The sequence below is a fragment of the Rhineura floridana genome, chromosome 8 (genome assembly GCF_030035675.1).
Source record: "Rhineura floridana isolate rRhiFlo1 chromosome 8, rRhiFlo1.hap2, whole genome shotgun sequence".
Taxonomy (NCBI): Eukaryota; Metazoa; Chordata; class Lepidosauria; order Squamata; family Rhineuridae; genus Rhineura; species Rhineura floridana.
In genome coordinates this window covers 65,354,355-65,375,666 of record NC_084487.1, presented here as the reverse complement: position 1 = coordinate 65,375,666, position 21,312 = coordinate 65,354,355, and the positions used below count along the sequence as shown (strand labels likewise).

The 21,312-nt window shown below is 40.4% G+C and overlaps 1 protein-coding gene across 1 annotated transcript in view; it reads left to right on the top strand.

Annotated features, from left to right (window-relative positions):
- PTPRQ (protein tyrosine phosphatase receptor type Q) overlaps nt 1-21,312 on the top strand; it is a 185,228-nt gene that overhangs the window by 93,896 nt on the left and 70,020 nt on the right. Inside the window, exons 27-30 of the mRNA XM_061582736.1 lie at nt 5,176-5,297; nt 9,966-10,152; nt 11,950-12,194; nt 12,666-12,732. Coding sequence (XP_061438720.1) covers nt 5,176-5,297; nt 9,966-10,152; nt 11,950-12,194; nt 12,666-12,732 — 621 coding nt within the window. The remainder of the gene's footprint in view (nt 1-5,175; nt 5,298-9,965; nt 10,153-11,949; nt 12,195-12,665; nt 12,733-21,312) is intronic.

Genomic DNA, 21,312 nt, shown 5'->3' with positions numbered 1-21,312 from the left:
AATGAAAGGTACTCATTGTGTCTCTGGATATTCAATTTAAAAATGCAGTCAAGTATATAAGCATTGTTAAAAAGATTATCTGTAAGAACTTGTATTATTCAGCTATATCCAATTATGTATTCAGGAATGCATAAGCAGTGGATGTGTCAGGAATTAAGCGTACAATATACTCTAAATGGTAGTCATGAAAGAGGAAGAGGGTCTGAAACTGAGAGCAATCATATTGCATTGCAGTTAGCAGGGTTTTTTTCTTTTTCCATGGCTACTTCAGTTTCATCAGAAAAACACTAGCAGAATAAGAAAGGTCCATATTCAAAGTATAAGGATATAGTTGGTATTAATGAGCACTGGTCACATACACAGATGGCTTAATATATCTTAAGAATAATTTTCAAAAAATATATAACTTTCAAAGCAACAAAAGTAACATCTTAGCTCAACAAAAGCTTGACATAATTGAGGGATTTAAATTTTTTAAAATAAGCTTACCGTTCCCAATTCTATGAAGAAATATAGAGGAGATTGTAATGGTAGCCAGCACTTCTGATAAAAAAATGCTCACTTGCAGATCTTAACAGCTGCACGTTGTGGTAATTATCCAAAGCAGCTGCTGAATCTAGATATTTTCAGATTCTAGAAATTGTTTAAAATAAGAGTTAAAACATATTTCACATTCGCTCCCCCACAAAGAAAACTGTAGTTATTTTTTAAGGCTCATCAATTTTGTCTTCCATGTTTTTCTCGGAAATATTACCTAGAAAAATCCTAAACTATCAAATCACTGTTTGCTCTTTACTGTTTTTAGCATAAAAACATACCTGTTGTTACTAATTGTAGTTCACTTTGGGGATTTTGTACATGTGGTTTTAAAAGTTCACAAGCACTAACAATATTTTCCCTTTAAAAGTTCATACCAAACCCTGAGATTGCTTTTGGAGAGAGAGGATTTTAAAGGGCACTTTGGGGTTTCTATTGAGCATCATTCAACAGGCGAAATTAGGCTGCAAGCCATACATGTCTACTCAGAAGTAAGCTCCATTGGGTTCAATGGCACTTACTCTCAGGTAAGTGTGTATTGGATTGCAGCCTAGGTCTTCAGAATTGTGGCCATGGGTATGATAACAAACTAGACACCATGGGGATTAGCTCACACATGATATGGCTATGACAATTTGTATAGTAAAGTTAAAATTGATTCTGTTACATTTTATTACATTAGTAATTCTGGAAAGAATTATTGATACCTTTACACATTGGTAACTATATAGAATATTAACTATTAAATAGTCATCAATGCTGTTTCTGCTCCCATAGTTAGATAAAGTACTCAGCCTTCTGTTTTATAGATTGTCCTCTTAGGAACTGTCTTTCTGTCTCATAAAATAGTTTGATGGCACTGTTATTGCATTGCTGATAAATTATACAAGTCCACTTTGCAATGGAATCTGTTTTCTAAAGAATCTAACTGTGCTGTTAACCATAATGTTAAACCATAAGTTTGATTCACGAAAGAAGAAATTTTGACAGCTGCAGCTTGTCACAGAATGGTGAGAAAAGCTGACCATACTGAAATTCCCTCTTTTTAATAGCTATTAAAGATTGGAGCTCTGTCCTCCTTTGCATCTGGTCACTCTGAAGCCAGTGAATGAAGCAGAAATTCAGCAGGTAAAGTTTTCTTTGTTAGGCAGAGTCAGTGAACTTTGCCTGCTGAATATCTGTTTTCCACACAGTGCTAAAGGCACATGATCCCTGCTCTTCCCCCCACGTTAGCAACCCTGGGAACACTGGCTGCCCCTTGTTTTCCATTCGCAAGATCCGTTCAGACTTGAACCAAAATTGTTTCTTTCAATACCTGAAGATAGATCATGAGAACCATTAGGCCAATGCAGATGACCATGTGAACAGAATGAATGTGGGGTAGGAGGACTGAGGTGGTCTTAGAAACCTGCTAGTTCTGTTGCTGATCTCCATGTGTTCATCCAACCTGTGCACAGTGCTGAAGTATGTACAAGATGTAAACTCATAGGCTTTCTCTGCCTGGTATAGACAACAGATTGGATCAATAGATGCTTCATATATACAGCTTGAACATATGTAGGTTCTGTTCAGAAGATAGGATGGGCATCTAGAGGGTGGGGTAGGATGCAATCATCACTCCCTCCACACACTCATTCTACTTTCATTGTCATCTGCACAAGGGTTATTGTTTCTCTGTCATTAAATGCTTCACTTGAACAAATCTGGATGCCAGTGTGCTGTTCCTAGCTATTCAGGATGTTCTGCAGGGTCTGGGAGTTTATAGAACAACGTTGGCCACCATAATTGCTGAGAACAAGGACATTGATATCATCAATAGATTTTCATTGGAATTATACTGTGTGAAATAGCTTTCCCTCACCTTCACTTCTTCCCTTGCCAGTACCTTCCTTACTAAAATCACCTTACTAAAATAATCTGTTGGATGAAAGGGCACAGGGAACAATAAGAACTGTTTCTATATCCCTAATTCATCACAGATTTTGTAGTAATAGATCAAAAGCTACAATTCTATTTCAGTAATTTTCCCTCTGGAAAATACTGCAGAGGCCAGACACCTATTTTATTAATATAGGTAAAAATATTTGTTCAAATCTGATTTTATGTAAAATGTTAGTGTTGTAAAAATGCAAGCATGAAGTTACATTTAAAAACACTTGGTAACTCATAGCCTTGTTTTTTTAAACCCTCTGCCAATATAAGCACTATTCAAGTGTCAGAGGAGAGTCAGAGGATGCATTTGAGAATCAGAGGATCAGTCTTGCTTTTTGAAGACCTGCTCTGTAAAATGATAAGCTGTCCAGACGTATCTTCCAGCTAACAAACTTAACTTCTGCCTTAGTATCAGGACACAGATGGATGGGAAAAAATGACCCTGACCTCCATAAGACCCACATTCCTGTGCAAGCATAGAAGCATGATAATCAGGAAATGATGGTTATTAGTTACAGAAAATGCATTATTGTGAAAACCAGGAGAAAAGTGCTCATGAGAGGAAGTGATTGGATTATAGGGGAACGAGTGAATAAGACTAGGTCATTCCTACTGAGTAAATTGCTATGATTTATAAGAGAAAGGGTATGGTGATATCTTGCCTCATTACGACTAGACTCATTTCACAAACAATCTTAAATCAATATGTGACAGTTGCCATTGGCACAAAGTTTGTTTGTGTAAGATGTTTTGTTGTAAGGTTCCTAGACTGAAGCTAATAGATTTCCAATTTCTAGTCATGTTTTAGTTCTACCAATTATCTGATGTAAAATTCTATTTCTTGGTGAACATTCTTCAGCTGTGATGAAAACGTGTAAAGGAATGTCTTGGGACATTAGCTGAAAAGTTTTGAATGCAAACATCCTGATCCTAAATGCATTTATGTAGAAGTGTCTAGATGTGCATCCCTTTGAGTCTGTGGCAGCTGTGGTCTTCAGTCAATCTGTGCTGACTTTCAGACATGCTGCCACAGGTTGAGTTGGCTACATATGTGCTGACTGCCACATGCTGACTGCCACAGGCCAAACTCTGCTCAAATCAGATTTTATACTTGAAAGCTCACTAAAAGCTACAGTTGCAATCAGGTTCCCAAAAACTGGCCCAGGCTGAGTTCAGTGCATGGCCAGTTACAGATTGAGTAAGGCTTCATGGGCTGGGCTCAAATGGTCATATGAACAATCCGTAATCTCATTAATTTCAATGGAACTTCAAAGACTTGAACAGTATCGAGGCTATCATAACAGACTTCTGCAGACATATTTGAAAGAGACTATGCAATATTATATTTTTGATTCTGGTTTATATGTTTAGAAAGAAGTCATTGTCAGTGTTCTATATAAAAAAATAAGAAAAGAAATATCAGTGGAACTTGCTTCTAAGTCTGTATTGCAGAAGGGACTTTATTTTTAAAAGTCTAAAATGTAGCAAGCAGCTTATTCTGCCATGACATAGGAATAAATATATTCAGCTGAACAGTTTTAGACACTGCTTTATAGAGTGATCTAATAATTTATTTCCATGATTTTTCCACTTTTTTAAAAAATATGTAATTTTAGTAGCTAACTATTAAAGAAACAAACCCTTCCTACCCGTCCACTTCCCCACTAATGATGTAGTCTAACTGATAATTGTGTCCCTTTCAATAATCAGCAAATAAAAAAGGATAGGGGCAATGTTGTTTTTTTAATATACAGTACTGACCGCCAGGAGAAAAATAGTGAACTTCTGCTACCTGTGGAGGATAATATCCACCCACCAAGAACAACATCTGCTGTTGCCCCACAAATAACCTTCCAGATTCCAGTATACCAGTTTTTTCACCATCCTTATCTCTATGTCTGCCCACCTTGCCTCATGGTGTAGAATTTCCACAAAAAGGCAATCATGATTACTATGCAAATATTCCTGTGTCTTCAGTAAGGGGAATAGCTAGTGAAGAAAGTATTACTGTGTTGGCAAGGAAGGTATTTATTTAAACCAGGGAAAGCCATTTTGGTGCCCTCCAGATGTGAACCACAATTCATATCATACCTGACCATTAGCCAGGCTGGTTGGGGTTGATGAGAGTTATAGTTCACATCATCTGGACGGTACCACATTGGCTACCCCAAAATTAAACTAATTTATTATTTTAAATATCTACTTTCATGTATAGTTATGTATAGCATGTTATTTTACACATATGGTGATAGCATTAGTCATAAGAGTACACCTGCTGAAATCAATAGACTTAAGTTCATTATTTTCAATCAGTGTACTCTACTCTGAATATGACTTAGTTGGATAGCATCCAGATAATGTGGCTGCCATAAAATACAAAATATTTTATAATACTTTGTTAATGTGTTGATTAGCCCAGGTTTGCTATATTTTTGTTAAATGTCATTAAGCCATATTGCTATATTTTAGGTGATATAAACTATTTTCACACATACAGTTCCTTTATTTGTAATTTGGCCACAGTTAAAATCAACATATACAACATGAGAATTATCTAAAAGGGCTCTGTTCTGCTAAACATATGGCTTGCATCAGCTATTACTGCTGCAAAAGAGAAAATCTGGGAATATCATAGATAGTTCTTGCTAAAATTGTTCTGAATGAAATATATTTGTGAGCTAAATATATTTTCTATTTTTTCTCCAGCTCCAGACGCTCCTCCAGAAAATGTAACTGTAGTAGTTACATCTCCTTACAGTATTAACATTAGCTGGAGTGAGCCTGTCATCATTACTGGACCAACATTCTACCTCATTGACATTACCTCAGTAAGTTACTGCTTTTTGCTCTATGTTGATGATAGAAGCTGGTATTTTAGGTAAATTCAGTGTTTATTTTGTGAATCCCAAAGCACAGGTTTACCTATAAATTATAACTCCTGTCCAGAAAGGCTATCAATTGCTACTAGCCATAATGGCTATGCTCTGCCTCTATAGTCGGAGGCGTCATTCTTCCAAATACCAGTTGCTGGAAACCACAGGAGGGGAGAGTGCTCTTTGCACTTAGGTCCTGTTTGCAGGCTTCCCAAGGGCAACTGGTTGGCCACTGTGAGAACAGGATGCTAGACTAGATGGGTCACTGGCCTGATCCAGCCAGTTGTTCTTATGTTTTCATGTTATGTTCTTATGTTCTCCTGAATACCAGTACAGGAATTGCCTGTGGTGAGGGAAACATTATGATGTAAAATTGGCTAGAAGTACCAGCAATCTAAGCTAGTGATCATCTATGATGGAAGAAGATGTGCAGTAATAACAAGGATTATGTGGGAAAAGCAAGTCCCCATATACCAAGCGGGGGCATTACTCTGAAGATGTTCAGTGACAAGCGTTAACTTTCTTTGTTGCTACTTCAATGCTCAACCTTAACTCGAATTTAGCTTTGGAATAACCTTATAGAAAACCCTATAGATAGTTTGAAAACATCCTGTCATCCTGAAAGGTCTCATATAAATGATTTTGAAATTATTTAATGTATGCCAGTTTTCTGAAATGTATGTTTTTTAAAAATAATTTTAGAGCTGTAAACTACTAGGGGGTTTTATGGTGTTGAGATTTTATTTCATATTAAGGTGGTTTTCAACTACTGAGTGATACAAATTTAATAAATTAGTGATCTAATGTTGGATAAATCAATCCAAAGCCCAGATAATAAGACAGTTTGCTCCGATTGATTCAATAATTGGAGCTTTTTCCCTAAAACTAAATTCCATGTTTTTGGGGAGGGTGACCAATATTGTACCTGTGGAGGGAAGGCTTAAGCCCCTGTTTTCTATATGCTGTGTTCCTGATGACACCCCACCCCGCCTAGGGTTGCCAGGTTCTTGGGCTGAGACTGATCCTGTATCTTTAGGAGAAGAGAAAGTCAGCCAAGTGCAGGTGTTCTTGCAACTCTGTAATAGGGAAAACCACAAGGTGAAATACTCCCTTCCCCCTGCACAACTTTTAAAGATACAGAAGACCTCTTGGTTGTCAGGCCTGGCCTCCAAGAGGTCTTCTGTATCTTTAAAAGTTGTGGAGGGGGGAGGGAGTATTCCACCTTGTGGTTTTTCCCATTACAGTGTTGCAAGAACACCTGCACTTGGCTGACTTTCTCTTCTCCTAAAGATACAGGATCAGTCTCAGCCCAAGAACTGGCAACCCTAACCCCGCCACACACAGAGTATTTAATTTTTTAAGAAATCTGCAATATGTTTGCTAATCACAGCATTACTGTCATGAGTAGTTAGGCCCTTGAAGGCAATAATCATGTATCAACTTACCTGGGACTTCTAAGTATTTATGTATAGTATTGTATTGTAACTTGCCTTAAATCTCAACATTTCAATTTGATGGATTATGGTACATTGAACTTTCAAGCAATATGTAGACTTAAAGAAATACCAACCTTCAGTATGTCCCTGCCACCACATATAGTTTTATTTTTAAGAACGGTGTCATCTTAAGCGTTTTCTTCTATGTGATCAAGAGCTACAGGTGTGAAGTCTATATAGACAGGTCCACCGCCACTTTAAGTTCAATTAAACTATCAGTCTGTCTGTAGTGAAAACCCTAAAATAAAATGTTGTGGCTCTCTAGGGAAACTGGGTTAGTGCTTCAGATTCCATAAATAAGTTGTATTGTCAAATTCCTTTTTTAAATATCCTAGTTAATGAGAGCATTATTATAGATTAAGGGTTTTTTAAAATCAAACCTTGCCTATTATGAATATTTTAAAAATATTTTTACTATGCAGATATATGGAAGTTGTCTTTGTGTTAGCATTCCTTTGGCCTTGCAAGTAATTTATTTATAAAGAACCTTACCCAGCCAATATTATTTGCATTGTGCAGAGCCTTATTTCTTTCCTATAGTTCTAGAAAACAGTATGCTGTGCTTTTACTACTATTTACCATTTGTTTGAATTTTTTCAGTGCACAGCCTCTTTTACCTCTCTTCGTTGTTTTCAGGCTGAGAGATTGAGGCCACCCAGTGTGTTTCCTTACTAAGCAGGGATTTATAACTTGTCCATCTAAATGCAGCTCTCTGCTAATTATATTACACTGGTGCCCAATACTGAAACTTGAATATAGTCATTCAAATCAATTTTTTTCCCTATGGTGGAAGGGGTGGATGATGAATGCAATAGCCTTAATCTACTCTCTCTGGGAAATGGGCTGCTAGCTTACAACAGTTGCCTGTAGTACACAAACACTGCAAAATGTGAATGAGAAGCATGCTGGTGCCCACTCAAAAATTTCAGAGATACTTCTCCTCTACTCCTACTGCTAATGCAGCACTGTGGACAAAACAGGAGTCTGGCTTGTCATGTTGTCCAAAACCCAGGCTTATTATTTCTTTCTTTGGAATAAACAAACCATGAGTCTGGATATGGATGATACAAGCTGACTTTGTCTTCTTTCATGGTACAGGAGTGGTGAGGAATGCTACTGGAACACTTGAGCACCTTGTACAAGCACACCGCTCATTCTCATTAAGCCATACTTTGTTTTAAACTATGGATTAATGTGACTGATGAACCAAGCCATTGTGAATAAAAGTGTACTTAGAGAAGAGTCAAAAAGCTCACTATTGCAAACATGAAAGTGTTGCAGTTATATTTCTCTTGTAAATATTTTTGAGTACTGATGTATGAAAAAATACTTTGTCTCTTGATGGTCATCCCAGGAGATGAGTGTCTGTTTAGTACATCAGAATCTTTAGTTAAGGTTAACTCTCAGTGGGGATACTAAGACACATCTGTCAAAGAAAATATATGCTTGAACTATCTTAATGTGTTAGCAGCTGTATCTACTGCAGATTTAACCCACTAGGATCAATAGTTCAGAGCTTCATAATTTTATGTTTTATTGGAATATAGGGGAGGATAGGATTATGGAAAGGATTTTATATCTGATTATATCTATTTATTTGTTGAATGACCTATTTTCTATTGCTGTTTAATTCTTGGGACTTGCCTGTGCCTTCTGGTGCTGTTGTTTTAGCACAAGAAGCAGGAGGTAGGCCATATGGTGGTTTATCCTATGAACTTCAGGAGTACTCAATGGCAACACCAGGTTTCTGAGTTTTCTGCATACTGTCTAGTTCTGTGTTGCAGCACCTGTTCCAGGTTGTGATACTGTATGAATTCTGGTAGGAAAGAGATCCTGTTCAAGCACCCCAAATCAAAGTGCAGTGTGAGAGCATTCTCACAGATTTCTCAGTTAGGGACAGCAAAACTTTCAGACTTAACTCTCACATTTTGCAGAATTTTGCCTTTAGAAACCAAACTTGTTTTAGAATCAGTTCCTTCATATAGTGTGCAAATCCTGCTTTGTGCACATATTGTATGCCCCCAGTATTCAACTATCTCTTACACATAAACTGAGAGGGGCTAGTTTGGGGAGAATGATGACCTGCATTGCTGTATAAAAGAAAACAAGGAGCATAGCATTTCAGCATTATAGTGTATTTATTGTACACTAATGGAAATACAAAACCAATTGGTGCCTTTGGACTATGTCCTGCTTCCAAGGGCCCCTGCAGATGGGAGTTCTAATGGAGTGATAAGCCTACTGAAGCTATAATTCTGTGAGTGAAAAAAAAACTTACATACTGACATCTGAAAATTGCAGCCATGATTTCTAAATCAGTGAATCAGTAATAAATACATGAAACATTCTCTGAGTCTAGTTAAGAAATGTCCAAAGGAATGTCCATAATGTCCATAAACAAGAACTAAGAAAAATTATGGCATTCTTAGTTCCTGTCTTTCTCATCAAGAGATATGCACTTGGTTGTTTGGTCTAAGGGCCAAACGAAACATGTGGTCATGTTAAAGGCATCTGCGCATTTTAAGGTTTATGTATTTAAAAAATGTTGATGGGTGGGTGTGTTTGTGTGTGTGAAAATTTACTGGACCAGAGCAGGCATGGAGGGGGAATTTAACTCTCTTCTCCCCTGCTACGAGTCTGAATAAAATCCTTCATCCTAAAGCAGGAATTTTCACTGGGAAGAAATCCCTCATTGATGCAATTTACTTCTTTTTTTTAGAACTTGCAAATTAAATGCAACGATGCATTTAACATGCATTTAACATCACTTTTCATTTGGACTTAAGTTGTGGCCTATCTCTATGTGCCAAAGCCTTGCTCTTCCACCTCTTAATGCCCTGTTCCTTTTCTTCCTTCCTTCCTTTTTTTTTAATGGAGAGGAGTGCCTCTTTCCTTTCCCCCCTTTATTTTTAGCTGGTATAAAAAACCTGACAATTGTATTATGCATAGCATGTCTGTATTATTCCATGATAGACACACATAGTTTTTTGCACAGATAGATGGCAATCCAGCTTTGCTAACCCAGTTTTACATTTCATGACATGTTGCCCATGCCATCAGACTACAGCCATTCTGTCAAATATTATCCCATTTTTGGTTTGTCTGTCTGTCTGTTTGCTTTGTATAGGTAGATACTGATGACTATAAAGCTTCGTTCGTCAAAACAAATGATGAGGATAAAAACCTTGATGTTTCAGGTTTAAGGGCGTTTACAAGGTATTCTGTAGTGGTCACTGCATTTACAGGAGATATTCATGCTGCTCATATAGAAGGCAAATCCAGCACTTCAGTTATTGTTTCCACTTTTGAAGCAGGTGAGTCATTGTAGCTTTTTCATTATCTGTTCAGAAAAGGAAGTGTAAAGCAATTAATTTTATATGCTTCAAATGAAGTTTAAGATATTAGGTGGTACTCTCATTCCTTTCAGCCATAACAACTGTAGAGCAGCCATCACCATGAATCAGCTTCACCTAAATTTCTGTCTGTTATGCCCTTGCTAAAGGCACATTGCCACTGCCCATAAAAGTGTCAGCCATAAGTGGTGTTAAGTTAGGCAGACAAGAGAAATTAATAGGTTTCTGCTCATAGTCTCCAGTGTGCATCAAAACTGAAAGAACCAATTAAAGTTCCTTACTGGTCTCAGACTTGTGAATGCTGCTGTGCTACTATTTTGCATGAGATAATTTGCCCCACTCCTCTTACATAGAGAGAGGAGCTTCCTTCCGGCAGGAGGGGGAGGTGGAAGAAATGGTGCTGCTTCAGTGGCCAATGGGATGAGGGTGGCTGCTCCCTTTATAAGAGAAGCATTGCCCTTGTGGCACCCTTCTTGCCCCTTTGCAGCAACCCGCTCACCCACCCTTTGAACAGTATAGGATTAGTAGCTACTCACCTTTGGGGGCTAAGTGGGAATTTTTTGGGTGCCTCTGATTGGCTTTCGGGTGCCCTTTTCACCTCTGCACTGTTCTGATCTGAGGTGCGTGTGGATAATTGGCTTCTAATTGGCTTTACCATATTGTCACAACTTGGCATTTGGGGTGGGCAGGGAACTAATCTGGATGTATGGTAAGCACCCAGAGGGCCCTTGGGCTAAAAGGCATCTGACCAACCACCTCTCACTGCCATCTGACTCAAGGGATTGCTTGGTCTGATGTTCTGTGGACCTGAAGGAACCATCCTACTGGACAGTTTGGGCAGGGCAACAGCATCCCCTGCCCCAGCTCTTCTTCCTGGTGAGTTGGCAACAAGAACCCTTCTTTAATTTAAATAAGGTAATTGGGTTCGAGCCAGGCTGGTATTTCCCAAGACTGAAGGATAAGGGTACCTGCATGCCTTTTATACTATACGCAAATCCAACCCCCTGTTATTTGATATTGCTATTCTTGCTGTGGATCTTTTAAGTATTTATGAATAAAGTTGTTACCTTTACATCATATACTTGTCTTGCAAGTCTTCACTCCAGTGGGCAAGTAAGGATTTAGAGAAGAAATGTAAGTGGCAACGAGCACAACTAGATGTCTTTGCCTCCCTTACAGATATTGAGAGTCTTCTAACTACATTTGACAAGCCAGTGTTTGTTTTATCATGTACTATTAAAGCTATTGAATTGGGGTATCAGTTAGGAAGATATGAGGACAGTATTGTCCATCTAGCCCAGTACTGTCTACCCTGACTGACAGAGGCTCCCTAGTGGCTCAGGCAGAGCCCTTTCATATCACTTGCTACCAGATCCTTTTAACAAGGGATGTCAGGGACCTTCTGCATGCAAAGCATGTGCCCTGCATAAGGCCCCTTCTTAACATGGGTGGTGTATAGCAGATTTATGCAAATAATTTATCAGATTATTCTGGGAAAGTAAATCTTTTCCTATGTGATGTTTTCAGAAGCTGGCTGTATGCTAGCATTTGTAATATTTACAAAGACACCTAGGGCTTGTGTGTTTTGTTGGATTTTTTAATTGAAACCTGCGAAGAGCAATTACAAGACTAAAGTGTCCAAAATCACATCAAAGTTTATGTGTACATGTAAATTGGGGGCCAATCATGACCGAGATATAAATATAATAAATAAATGTAATTGGAATTGTAAAAATCAATTATTGAAAATTCTTTTAGAGCCCAGAGACCCACTTAACAACATAACATTTCAGAAGATACCTGATGAAGTTACAAAATTACGGGTGACATTTATACCACCATCTGAACTCAATGGAAATACTCAAGTATATCAAGCTCTGGTACACAAAGAAGATGACCCGACTGTCTTCCAGATCTATAATTTAAGTGTTATAGATAGAACAAACAAGTCAATCACTGCCATAATAGAGGGACTAAAAGGAGGACACACATATAATATCAGCGTAAGTTGAACTATGTGTCTTTCTTTAACATTAGCAAGTAACACAGTCAGTAGTAAAGTTAACCCAGAGCAGTTTACTGTGGAGTGGTTTAAACGTTATTAATTAATTCATGACCTGATTTCCATTTATTCAGTTTATAAATGTGTGTATGTATGTATATATATCACAATACACACAATTAATGCAGAGTAGTCACCAACTCAATATAGGGCCTGGCTTGACTTGTACACATAGAAGTAAGCCCCACTGATGTAAGTTAAGCGTAGTTCTGTGTTGATGTGCTCAGGAACAAAGTCTTTAAACGCTACAATATTATGTAATCTTTAAACACTACATTATTATGTAATGTGTGTGTATGTGGATACACAAAATAAGACCCAGTTAATATACCCCCTAATTGGTGTATGAGTGGGGTAAACAGACTGAGGTATAAGAAAATATATATATTATAAACATTTCATTTATGTGTAGGTGTATGCAATCAATGGTGCTGGTGCAGGGCCAAAGATCCAACTTAAAATTACAACAGACATTAAAGGTAGGTTCATGTAATGCTTTTATAGTTTTTTTAAAAAGACAATGGCAATTGAAAAGTAATGTAAGCTCATTCCATTTGCTTTTTCATTCTCTAAGATGGGGCAGCCAATGTCGTGCCCTCCAGATGCTGTTGGACTACAGCCCCTATCAGTCTCTATCAACATGGGCAATGGCCAGGGATGATGTGAGTTGTAATCTAACAGTATCTGCAGGGCACCATGTTGGCCAACCCTTCTCTAATACATGCACATCTTAGAATGCTTTATCACTTTCTTTCCATTCCCACCCTCATGCTAACTGATTCACATTAATTGTTTGCACCAATTTTGAGCTGTATGGTGATGCAGCTAAGCTAATTAATATTAGGTTCTGGAGAAGTAGAAATGATGTTGAATAGATCTATTTATCACCTACATTAAGGCTGCCATCTTAAGCAGGTTTACTAGGGAATAAAACCCACTGAATCCATTGAAGCCAGATGTGTGTTTAAATAATCGCAATAGCATTGGAATATAGAATGTTTTAATCTCTTCTAGCAATAACATTCAGTGATATGGGTTTTCCAGAAAATTTTGAATTTAAATAGGGCAGTCTGCATCAGACATTTTTTCAGATTGCAGCAGAACAATTTAATAGAATGATCTAACTTAACATATTTATTTGTAGTTAACAAAGCTACCCTATTTACTTTTTTGTCGAAATACACCACAAGTATTTGACCTGAAATACACTTAATGTGGTTTAAATGTTATAATTCCTAGAAATTTTTATTGAAATACTTGTACAAAGTTAAAGACAATAGCACATACTTTCCTCATGTTAAAATTTAAAGAAAAAAGGCACTGAAAATGGTTGAGATACTAATTGCAGTAGAGGGGCAAAATAAAACACAGACACATCAGCTTGGGTTGAACAAGGGCCACTTTATTAAAATTATGGCAAACAAAACCCGTTTTAAAGTGACCTGCAGAGGGGACCTAAGTGTGGGGACTGTCTATAAGCAAGCATCTTGCCATACAGCTCTCGGGCGACCAGCCCCTGCTGGTGCAAGGGCAAGTCCTTCTGCTTACCCCTTACCCAGGCCACACCCTGTAGGTGAGTAGCGAGGCCTTCCCACATCATCCCCCCCGGGGCTGTACAACCCTCGGGTGGATGAGATAAGTTGGCCCCAGAAGCAGCCCATATCCTGCCCTCAAGCCACAAAGCCCTGACAGACAGGCCTCCGGTCCCATACACTATGTCACACCCTGCGTGGGAGCATGTCTGACCACAGCAGACGCACCAAAGGCCAGTGTTACCTTATTAACATGCCTGAACACTGAGGGCCTTGCCCTGCATCAAACCAAGGTCATTACCACCGAGGTGAATGACCACAACCTGCGGAACTGCCCCCACTAAACCTTGCTGGAACAAAGCGGGTAGGAACCCATCCCAACGCATTCTTCTCTGGCCAAGCCACTGTACTGCAGCCCATCGACTGAGGCCCAACTGAGGCCCTCTAAAAGGGGCGAATGTAGCCCTTATATGCACCAGAGGACCAATGTCCAACGGCCTGTACCTTTCCCTGGGGAAAACCAAGACCTGCTGCCATAGAAGCAGCTCCAATTCTAAAAGAGTGGGTTCCAAACTCTGAGAGGTCAGGGCCTAGCCCCTGCAATGCCTGCTTCGTGAGTGCCCAAACCTGGTATTTTGTAAGGGGATCCTGGCTTACATGGGTGAATAAATATCCTTCCCCAGGCCCTTAGGAAAACTTGCAAAGCCTGCACAGGGCAGAGGTTAGGCACCGAGGATGGGGCCAACCGTACTGTCCTTCCCTTACATCTCTGATCCGTTTTAGACCTTCTCAGTTTTATACAAGCACAACCCCTCTCCATGGAGACATCTGAAAGCTGGAGGGCACGTAAAGACAGGTCTCGCTTAGAGCCAGCTACCACCTCTCCTATACTGAAGGCTCCAAAAAACAGCGTAAGGGTCACTGCCTGAAATTGTTTGGCTTCATAGCTGGATGAGCGGACTGTTTCCCACTGACCAACCATGCCCAGTAAAATGTCCAGTGAGAAAGGTCAATAAGAACATAAGAACATAAGAAGAGCCTGCTGGATCAGGCCAGTGGCCCATCTAGTCCAGCATCCTGTTCTCACAGTGGCCAACCAGGTGGGAATCAGGTGTGGCAGGATGTTTTCTAGCCCACCCAGCTAACATACGGCGTACCCTAAAGACCCCGGTATGATCTAATAAACCCCCAGCTTTCGCTAAGAAGGAAAGCCCCGCCAGCTTACCTTGAAGTGCCCTGACTGACAGGCCCCGTCTCCTGCCGTCCACCAGGAATTCCAGTAGGTGACTCACTGGAATAGGCCATTCTGGTGCATAGCCCTTGCCAGCCCAGAATTCCTGCATCACCCTACCTGCTCTCTGGTAACTGGTGAGTGTGCTGGGGGCAATGGAAAGGCTTATGGCCCTCTCCAACTCTCCTCTACAAACTCCCAAATTGCAAGGGGCATGGCTTCCAGCTGAGCCCTGGCCAGTGGCGCCAGCTGACGGAAACAGTCCATCTGGTTCCGTGACAGAGCATCAGCAACACTATTGTCAATGCCAGGAACATGCCATGCCCGGAAAAGAACATTAATACGTAGGCACTGGAGAACAAAAAAGCGGACAAGGCCCATAACCCTGGCATTCCTGGATGTAAGGGAGTTGATAACATGGACTGTGGCCATGTAATCACACCAAAAATGGACCATAGAGTTCTTCAGCCTCTCGGCCCACAAATAGACTGCCACTATTATCGGGAAAAATTCCAGAAAGGTCAGATCCTTGTCCAAACCTTCCTGAACCCATGCCTGTGGCCATTGTCCATTACATCAGGAAGACCCAAAGACTACCCCAAATCTAATACCCCCAGACGGGTCAGACTGAACTTGTAACTCAGCCTCCAAGAGTCGATCCTGCCTCCAGAAGGATATTCCATTGAAATCCCACAGGAAGGAGGACCACACAGCCAGGCCGGCTTACAATGCAGCTGTCACCCTGAATCTGTGGCATGGCCATAAAAGCCCAACCATAGCATCATAGACTCGCCTTAAAAATGCTCGGCCTGGTGCTACCACTCTGCAAAATTTAGGTGCCCTGCCAGTTCCTGGAGGGTGGAGAGGAAAACTTTTTTAGCCTCTCCAATTTCCTTAAACTTGATTTGCAGGACCTCGATCTTCTCCTTGGGGAGCCTACAGTTCTGCCTTTAAGAATCAATTTCTATATCCAGGAATGTCAAAATAGGGGCTGGGCCCTCCGTCTTTTCCATAGCTAGAGGGACCCCAAGTTCCCCTGCCATGTCCTCAAACTGTGCCATAAGGTGCTGACATTCACCTGTGCCAGCCCTACCCGCAAACAGGAAGTCATCCAAATAATGCACCACTGTATTCAGACCTGTCCGTCTCTTGATCGCCCACTCCAAAAAGGTGCTAAAACGTTCAAATACCGCACAAGTGATTGAGCATCCCATAGGCAATGCTTGATCCATATAAAATTTGTTGGCAAAAGCAAAACCCAGCAGCTCAAAATCTGCAGGGTGGATGGGCAGGAGGCGGAAAGCGGACTTAATGTCGCACTTACCCATGAATGCACCTCGGCCACAAGTCCGCACCATGCGCACTGCAGCATCCAGGGAGGTGTAGTGGACTGTACATAGACTGTCAGGAATGAAATCATTAACTGACTGTCCTTGTGGGTAGGACAAGTGGTGAGTCAGCCTGAACTCCCCTGCTGCCTTCTTGGGCACAGTACCCAGCAGGGACACCCTAAGGGTAGGTAATGGGGGTGAGTGGAACAGACCAAGCACTCGCCCCGCCTGTACTTCTTTGTCAATTTTCATTTGTACAATCGCCTCCATGCCCAGTATGGATTTTAGATTACTTGACATAAAGGCGACCCGTGGGCTGCTATAAGGAATTCGGAAGCCTAACAAAAAACCTTGAAACAGAAAACATGTGTCCCCAACTGCTGGGTAACCAGCAAGTAAGGTCTGCAAAACTTAATTGGGGAGGGACCCTTTTCCTTGAGTGGCACCAGGTAGGGGCTGTTTTCTACCCTCTTGCTGGTCCCTGCCACCTCCTCTGTATAATCAAAAAGAGGAGGTCAAAGACAAAGATGCTGAAAAAAGTTCATCTTGGTCTTTGACCTCCTCTTTTTGATTTCTCATTTGGATGCTAGCCACCCTCTGCTTTTTTTCACCTCCTGTGTATAACCTGCCCCTGGGGCAAGCAGTGCAAGGGTGTGCCGCTCCACAAATGGAACACTCGTGTCGGTAACGACACAGGTTACGTGTGCAGACCCCCCGGGAACTAAAATGCCAGCACAGCAGCCGTTGTTGAACCCCTTGCTCTGCATTAATGCGGGGCAGGGTAGCAGTCGTCTGCCTGCTCAGTAGATGCCCACTATCACACCTATTCCCAGTCATGGCTCGGGCCGCTGTCATGAACTGTAGCCATAACTCTGGCTCCTTTTTGTTCCATGGCAGAGACCCATCACATGCTACACGCATAAGAACATAAGAACATAAGAGCCTGCTGGATCAGGCCAGTGGCCCATCTAGTCCAGCATCCTGTTCTCACAGTGGCCTACCAGGTGCCTGGGGGAAGCCTGCAAGCAGGACCCGAGTGCAAGACCACTCTCCCCTCCTGAGGCTTCCGGCAACTGGTTTTCAGAAGCATGCTGCCTCTGACTAGGGTGGCACAGCACAGCCATCATGGCTAGTAGCCATTGATAGCCCTGTCCTCCATGAATTTGTCTAATCTTCTTTTAAAGCCATCCAAGTTGGTGGCCATTACTGCATCTTGTGGGAGCAAATTCCATAGTTCAACTATGCGCTGAGTAAAGAAGTATTTCCTTTTGTCTGTCCTGAATCTTCCAACATTCAGCTTCTTTGAATATCCACGAGTTCTAGTATTATGAGAGAGGGAGAAGAACTTTTCTCTATCCACTTTCTCAGTGCCATGCATAATTTTATACACTTCGATCATGTCTCCTCTGACCCGCCTTTTGTCTCAACTAAAAAGCCCCAAATGCTGCAACCTTTCCTCGTAAGGGAGTCGCTCCATCCCCTTGATCATTCTGGTTGCCCTCTTCTGAACCTTTTCCAATTCTATAATATCCTTTTTGAGATGAGGCGACCAGAACTGTACACAGTATTCCAAATGTGGCCGCACCATAGATTTATACAATGGCATTATGATATCGGCTGTTTTATTTTCAATACCTTTCCTAATTATCCCTAGCATGGAATTTGCCTTTTTTACAGCTGCCGCACACTGGGTCGACATTTTCATCGTACTGTCCACTACAACCCTGAGGTCTCTCTCCTGGTCGGTCACCGCCAGTTCAGACCCCATGAGCGTATATGTGAAATTAAGATTTTTTGCTCCAATATGCATAATTTTACACTTGTTTATTTTGAATTGGATTTGCCATTTTTCCGCCCATTCACTCAGTTTGGAGAGGTCTTTTTGGAGCTCTTCGCAATCCCTTTTTGTTTTAACAACCCTGAACAATTTAGCAGTGGCGTCACTAGGGTTGGTGTCACCTGGTGCGGTAACTCATGGTGTCACCCCCATGGACCTCCTCCCATATCAGACCATACAGAATCCTTAGTAATGTTTTTTGTACTAATGTTACTCGTAAATCGTAATTCCCATATATCACTGAATGTAATGGCAATAGTAGTGACATAAACAACTAGCAAAATTAAAATTACACCTTTAAATTACAATATCATACGCACAGCCCAAATTCTTGCTCTTATCACTAATGGGAGTTAATTATCTTGCATATGCCCATAGTAAATCTTCAGATACTTTCAGACCCTCAGCAATTTTCAAGTGGTCTATGTAGAAGAAAGGTTTGGGAACCCCTGGTCTAAGACATCTGCTTATGTCCCTATGCTGCTCTCACCCCTCATTTAGGTGCCTGGGATGCATGCGTGTGGACACACCTCCTTACAATTATGGAAAGTGAATCTTAATAATAAGTGTCCAGACACAAAGTTACATAGGTATTTATCAGTTGTTTAGTAGAAAATTCAGAGCTGCAGGGTCCCTTCATGATAGTTACATCCACGTACACCCTTTTTTGCTCCTGGATTAAGAATCAGATCTTTGTTAATGCATTCTCTCACAACAACAACCATCTCTAGGAGCCAATCAGCATGAAAGTGGAGAGCATTAGCAACTGAGAAGAGTCTTCTCAGTGGCTGACTCACCTCCTTTCACTCTGATTGGCTCCAATCTGCAGAAAAGGCAAGGAAGCATATTAGAAGACTCTTCTCAGTGACTAACACACTCCCTTTTCATGCTCACTGTAGGATGCTTGGAGACATAGGGACCCTGCTCCCAAAAAAGCAGAGGGACTAAGATCCCCTGGGCGACTACCCTCCTGGTGCTTATGGACATGACCGTAAAATATTTTGTGATGTGCAAGTTCGATATTATGTATTAAGTGTGTTTAGGATTACACTGATGGCATTCCCAAATATGTACTTTCACACAGACTTTGGTTTTCCATAACACAATGTTTGTCCAAGCCTCCACACTTGGGGGGGGGGCACTACTTGCACACCCCTTCCATAAGCACATCAAAGTTGGATACACACCTGAACCAAGACCCAGACAAAAGGGCACTCAAAACAAAAAGGTAATTACAGTGGCTGAGTAGATCTTGTACAGTGGTTATACTGACTGGGCAGCCACCGTCCGTCACATTTTACAAAATACTTCTTCCTATACAAAGATTAAATTTGTGTGTATGAAAAAGTAATATATGAAGTGGTCTCAATAGTGAGAAAAGTAAACAAGTGAATGGTGATCCAAATGTTTTTTATTCTCACGTTATGAAGCTAGCTGCCAGATGATGTATCACCTTCCCTACGCATGCAGCATAGACTGAAAAAACAGCACCCAAGCCACCATTCAATACGTGCACATGTTCTTTCCAACATGAATCTACAGGTCTCAAAAAGTAACGTGTGACAAAGTCCTCAAACACCTTATAACATGCCTCAAACATGGTCTCTTGTTCTACCAGCATGCCTTCACACCATCACTTTGCCAAAACATAAGGATAGGTAAATTGCTTTTAGGGAGGTTCACAATTATGATTTCCTATTTATTTAATCTAAAAATATTTAACATACATAAAAACAGCCAGGAGAAGATATTGGAGAAATATAACATAAATACAAATAAAAAAGGGGGGGAGGTGAAGAGACCTTAAATGTGCTACTCACCATCTCTCAGCCTATCCTCCCCGAGGATGAAAACAATGGAGAACCATGACCACCCCCAGGAAGAAGGGCACACTTAAAATGTAGAGGGGAAAATCATCTACAACCATAGTGTGAAATCAGATACTTATTGGGACACAGTATGAAGAAATATTTATATAAACATGACTATCAAATATGTTTATGAATTACACAATCTTTAAATATATTTATAGTGCAATCCGATGTTTGTTTACTCAGAAGCAAATCCCAATGTATTCAATGGGGCTTACTCAAACTGGGAAGTGTGCAGAGAACTACAGCCTGAAGTGATAAGGAACTTGTTCTTTCAACTTGTTCTTTTAAGTTGAGACCTTATCCTAGTCTGAGTCTGTGTTGGAATTGCTTTTTAATATGTTTTTAAGCCTTTTCTTTTTCTTTTTTTAAAAATGTTTTTTTAAAGCTTTTAAAAATATTTTCAAAGATGTTTTAATATATTTTAAAGTCTGTTTTTATAATGTTTTAAAGTGCTTTTAGTGCTTTTGTTTGCCGCCCTGGGCTCCTACTGGGAGGAAGGGCAGGATATAAATCAAATAATAAATAAATAAACTTCATTCACCCAACCCAAAATTCAGAATCATGCCTCTTTAGGCTGTTTTCCAACTGTTTATTCTTGCTTTATGGTTATTGGATTTTAAATGGCTTTATTTCTTGTTGTGAGCTGCCTTCGTTTCCAACCCTACCTCACAGGGTTGTTGGAAAGACTACACACACACACTGCAGATGTATAAATACATACAGCCCATATAATAGTTTATTGTCAAACCAGTTGGTCATTGCAGAAAAATCGGTATTAGTTTTTAAAAAATCAGTATTCATTTCCTATAGAATAAAAACTGTAATACCTAAGTAAGCCCTGCCTACTTGCTTTAAAATAGGACTGGAGAAGGGAGGGACAGAAAGACAACACGAACACAATTCTTTTTTACATTCACTCCAAAGTCCCATTGATTTTCAGCATATTCATAACCTTGTCTACTCAAAAGTAAATCTTATTGAATTCAATGGGATTTACTCTGGAGATATGGGATTAGCAATGCTTTTACCCCCACAAAAGCAAGTATTGGGAAGGTTTTCAAAACACTGCCCAGGATCTGACTCCTACACACAAGAGGGGAAAAAACTGAAATGTATATACTTACCCAATTTATGAGATTTTCAGATAAACGGGGGGGGGAAACCACCATTTTCTGGCCTTCCAATGAGGTTTACTAGACACTGCCACAGGTCAACCAAACACTTCACTGATTGGCTGCAATCCTGAACGGGTGG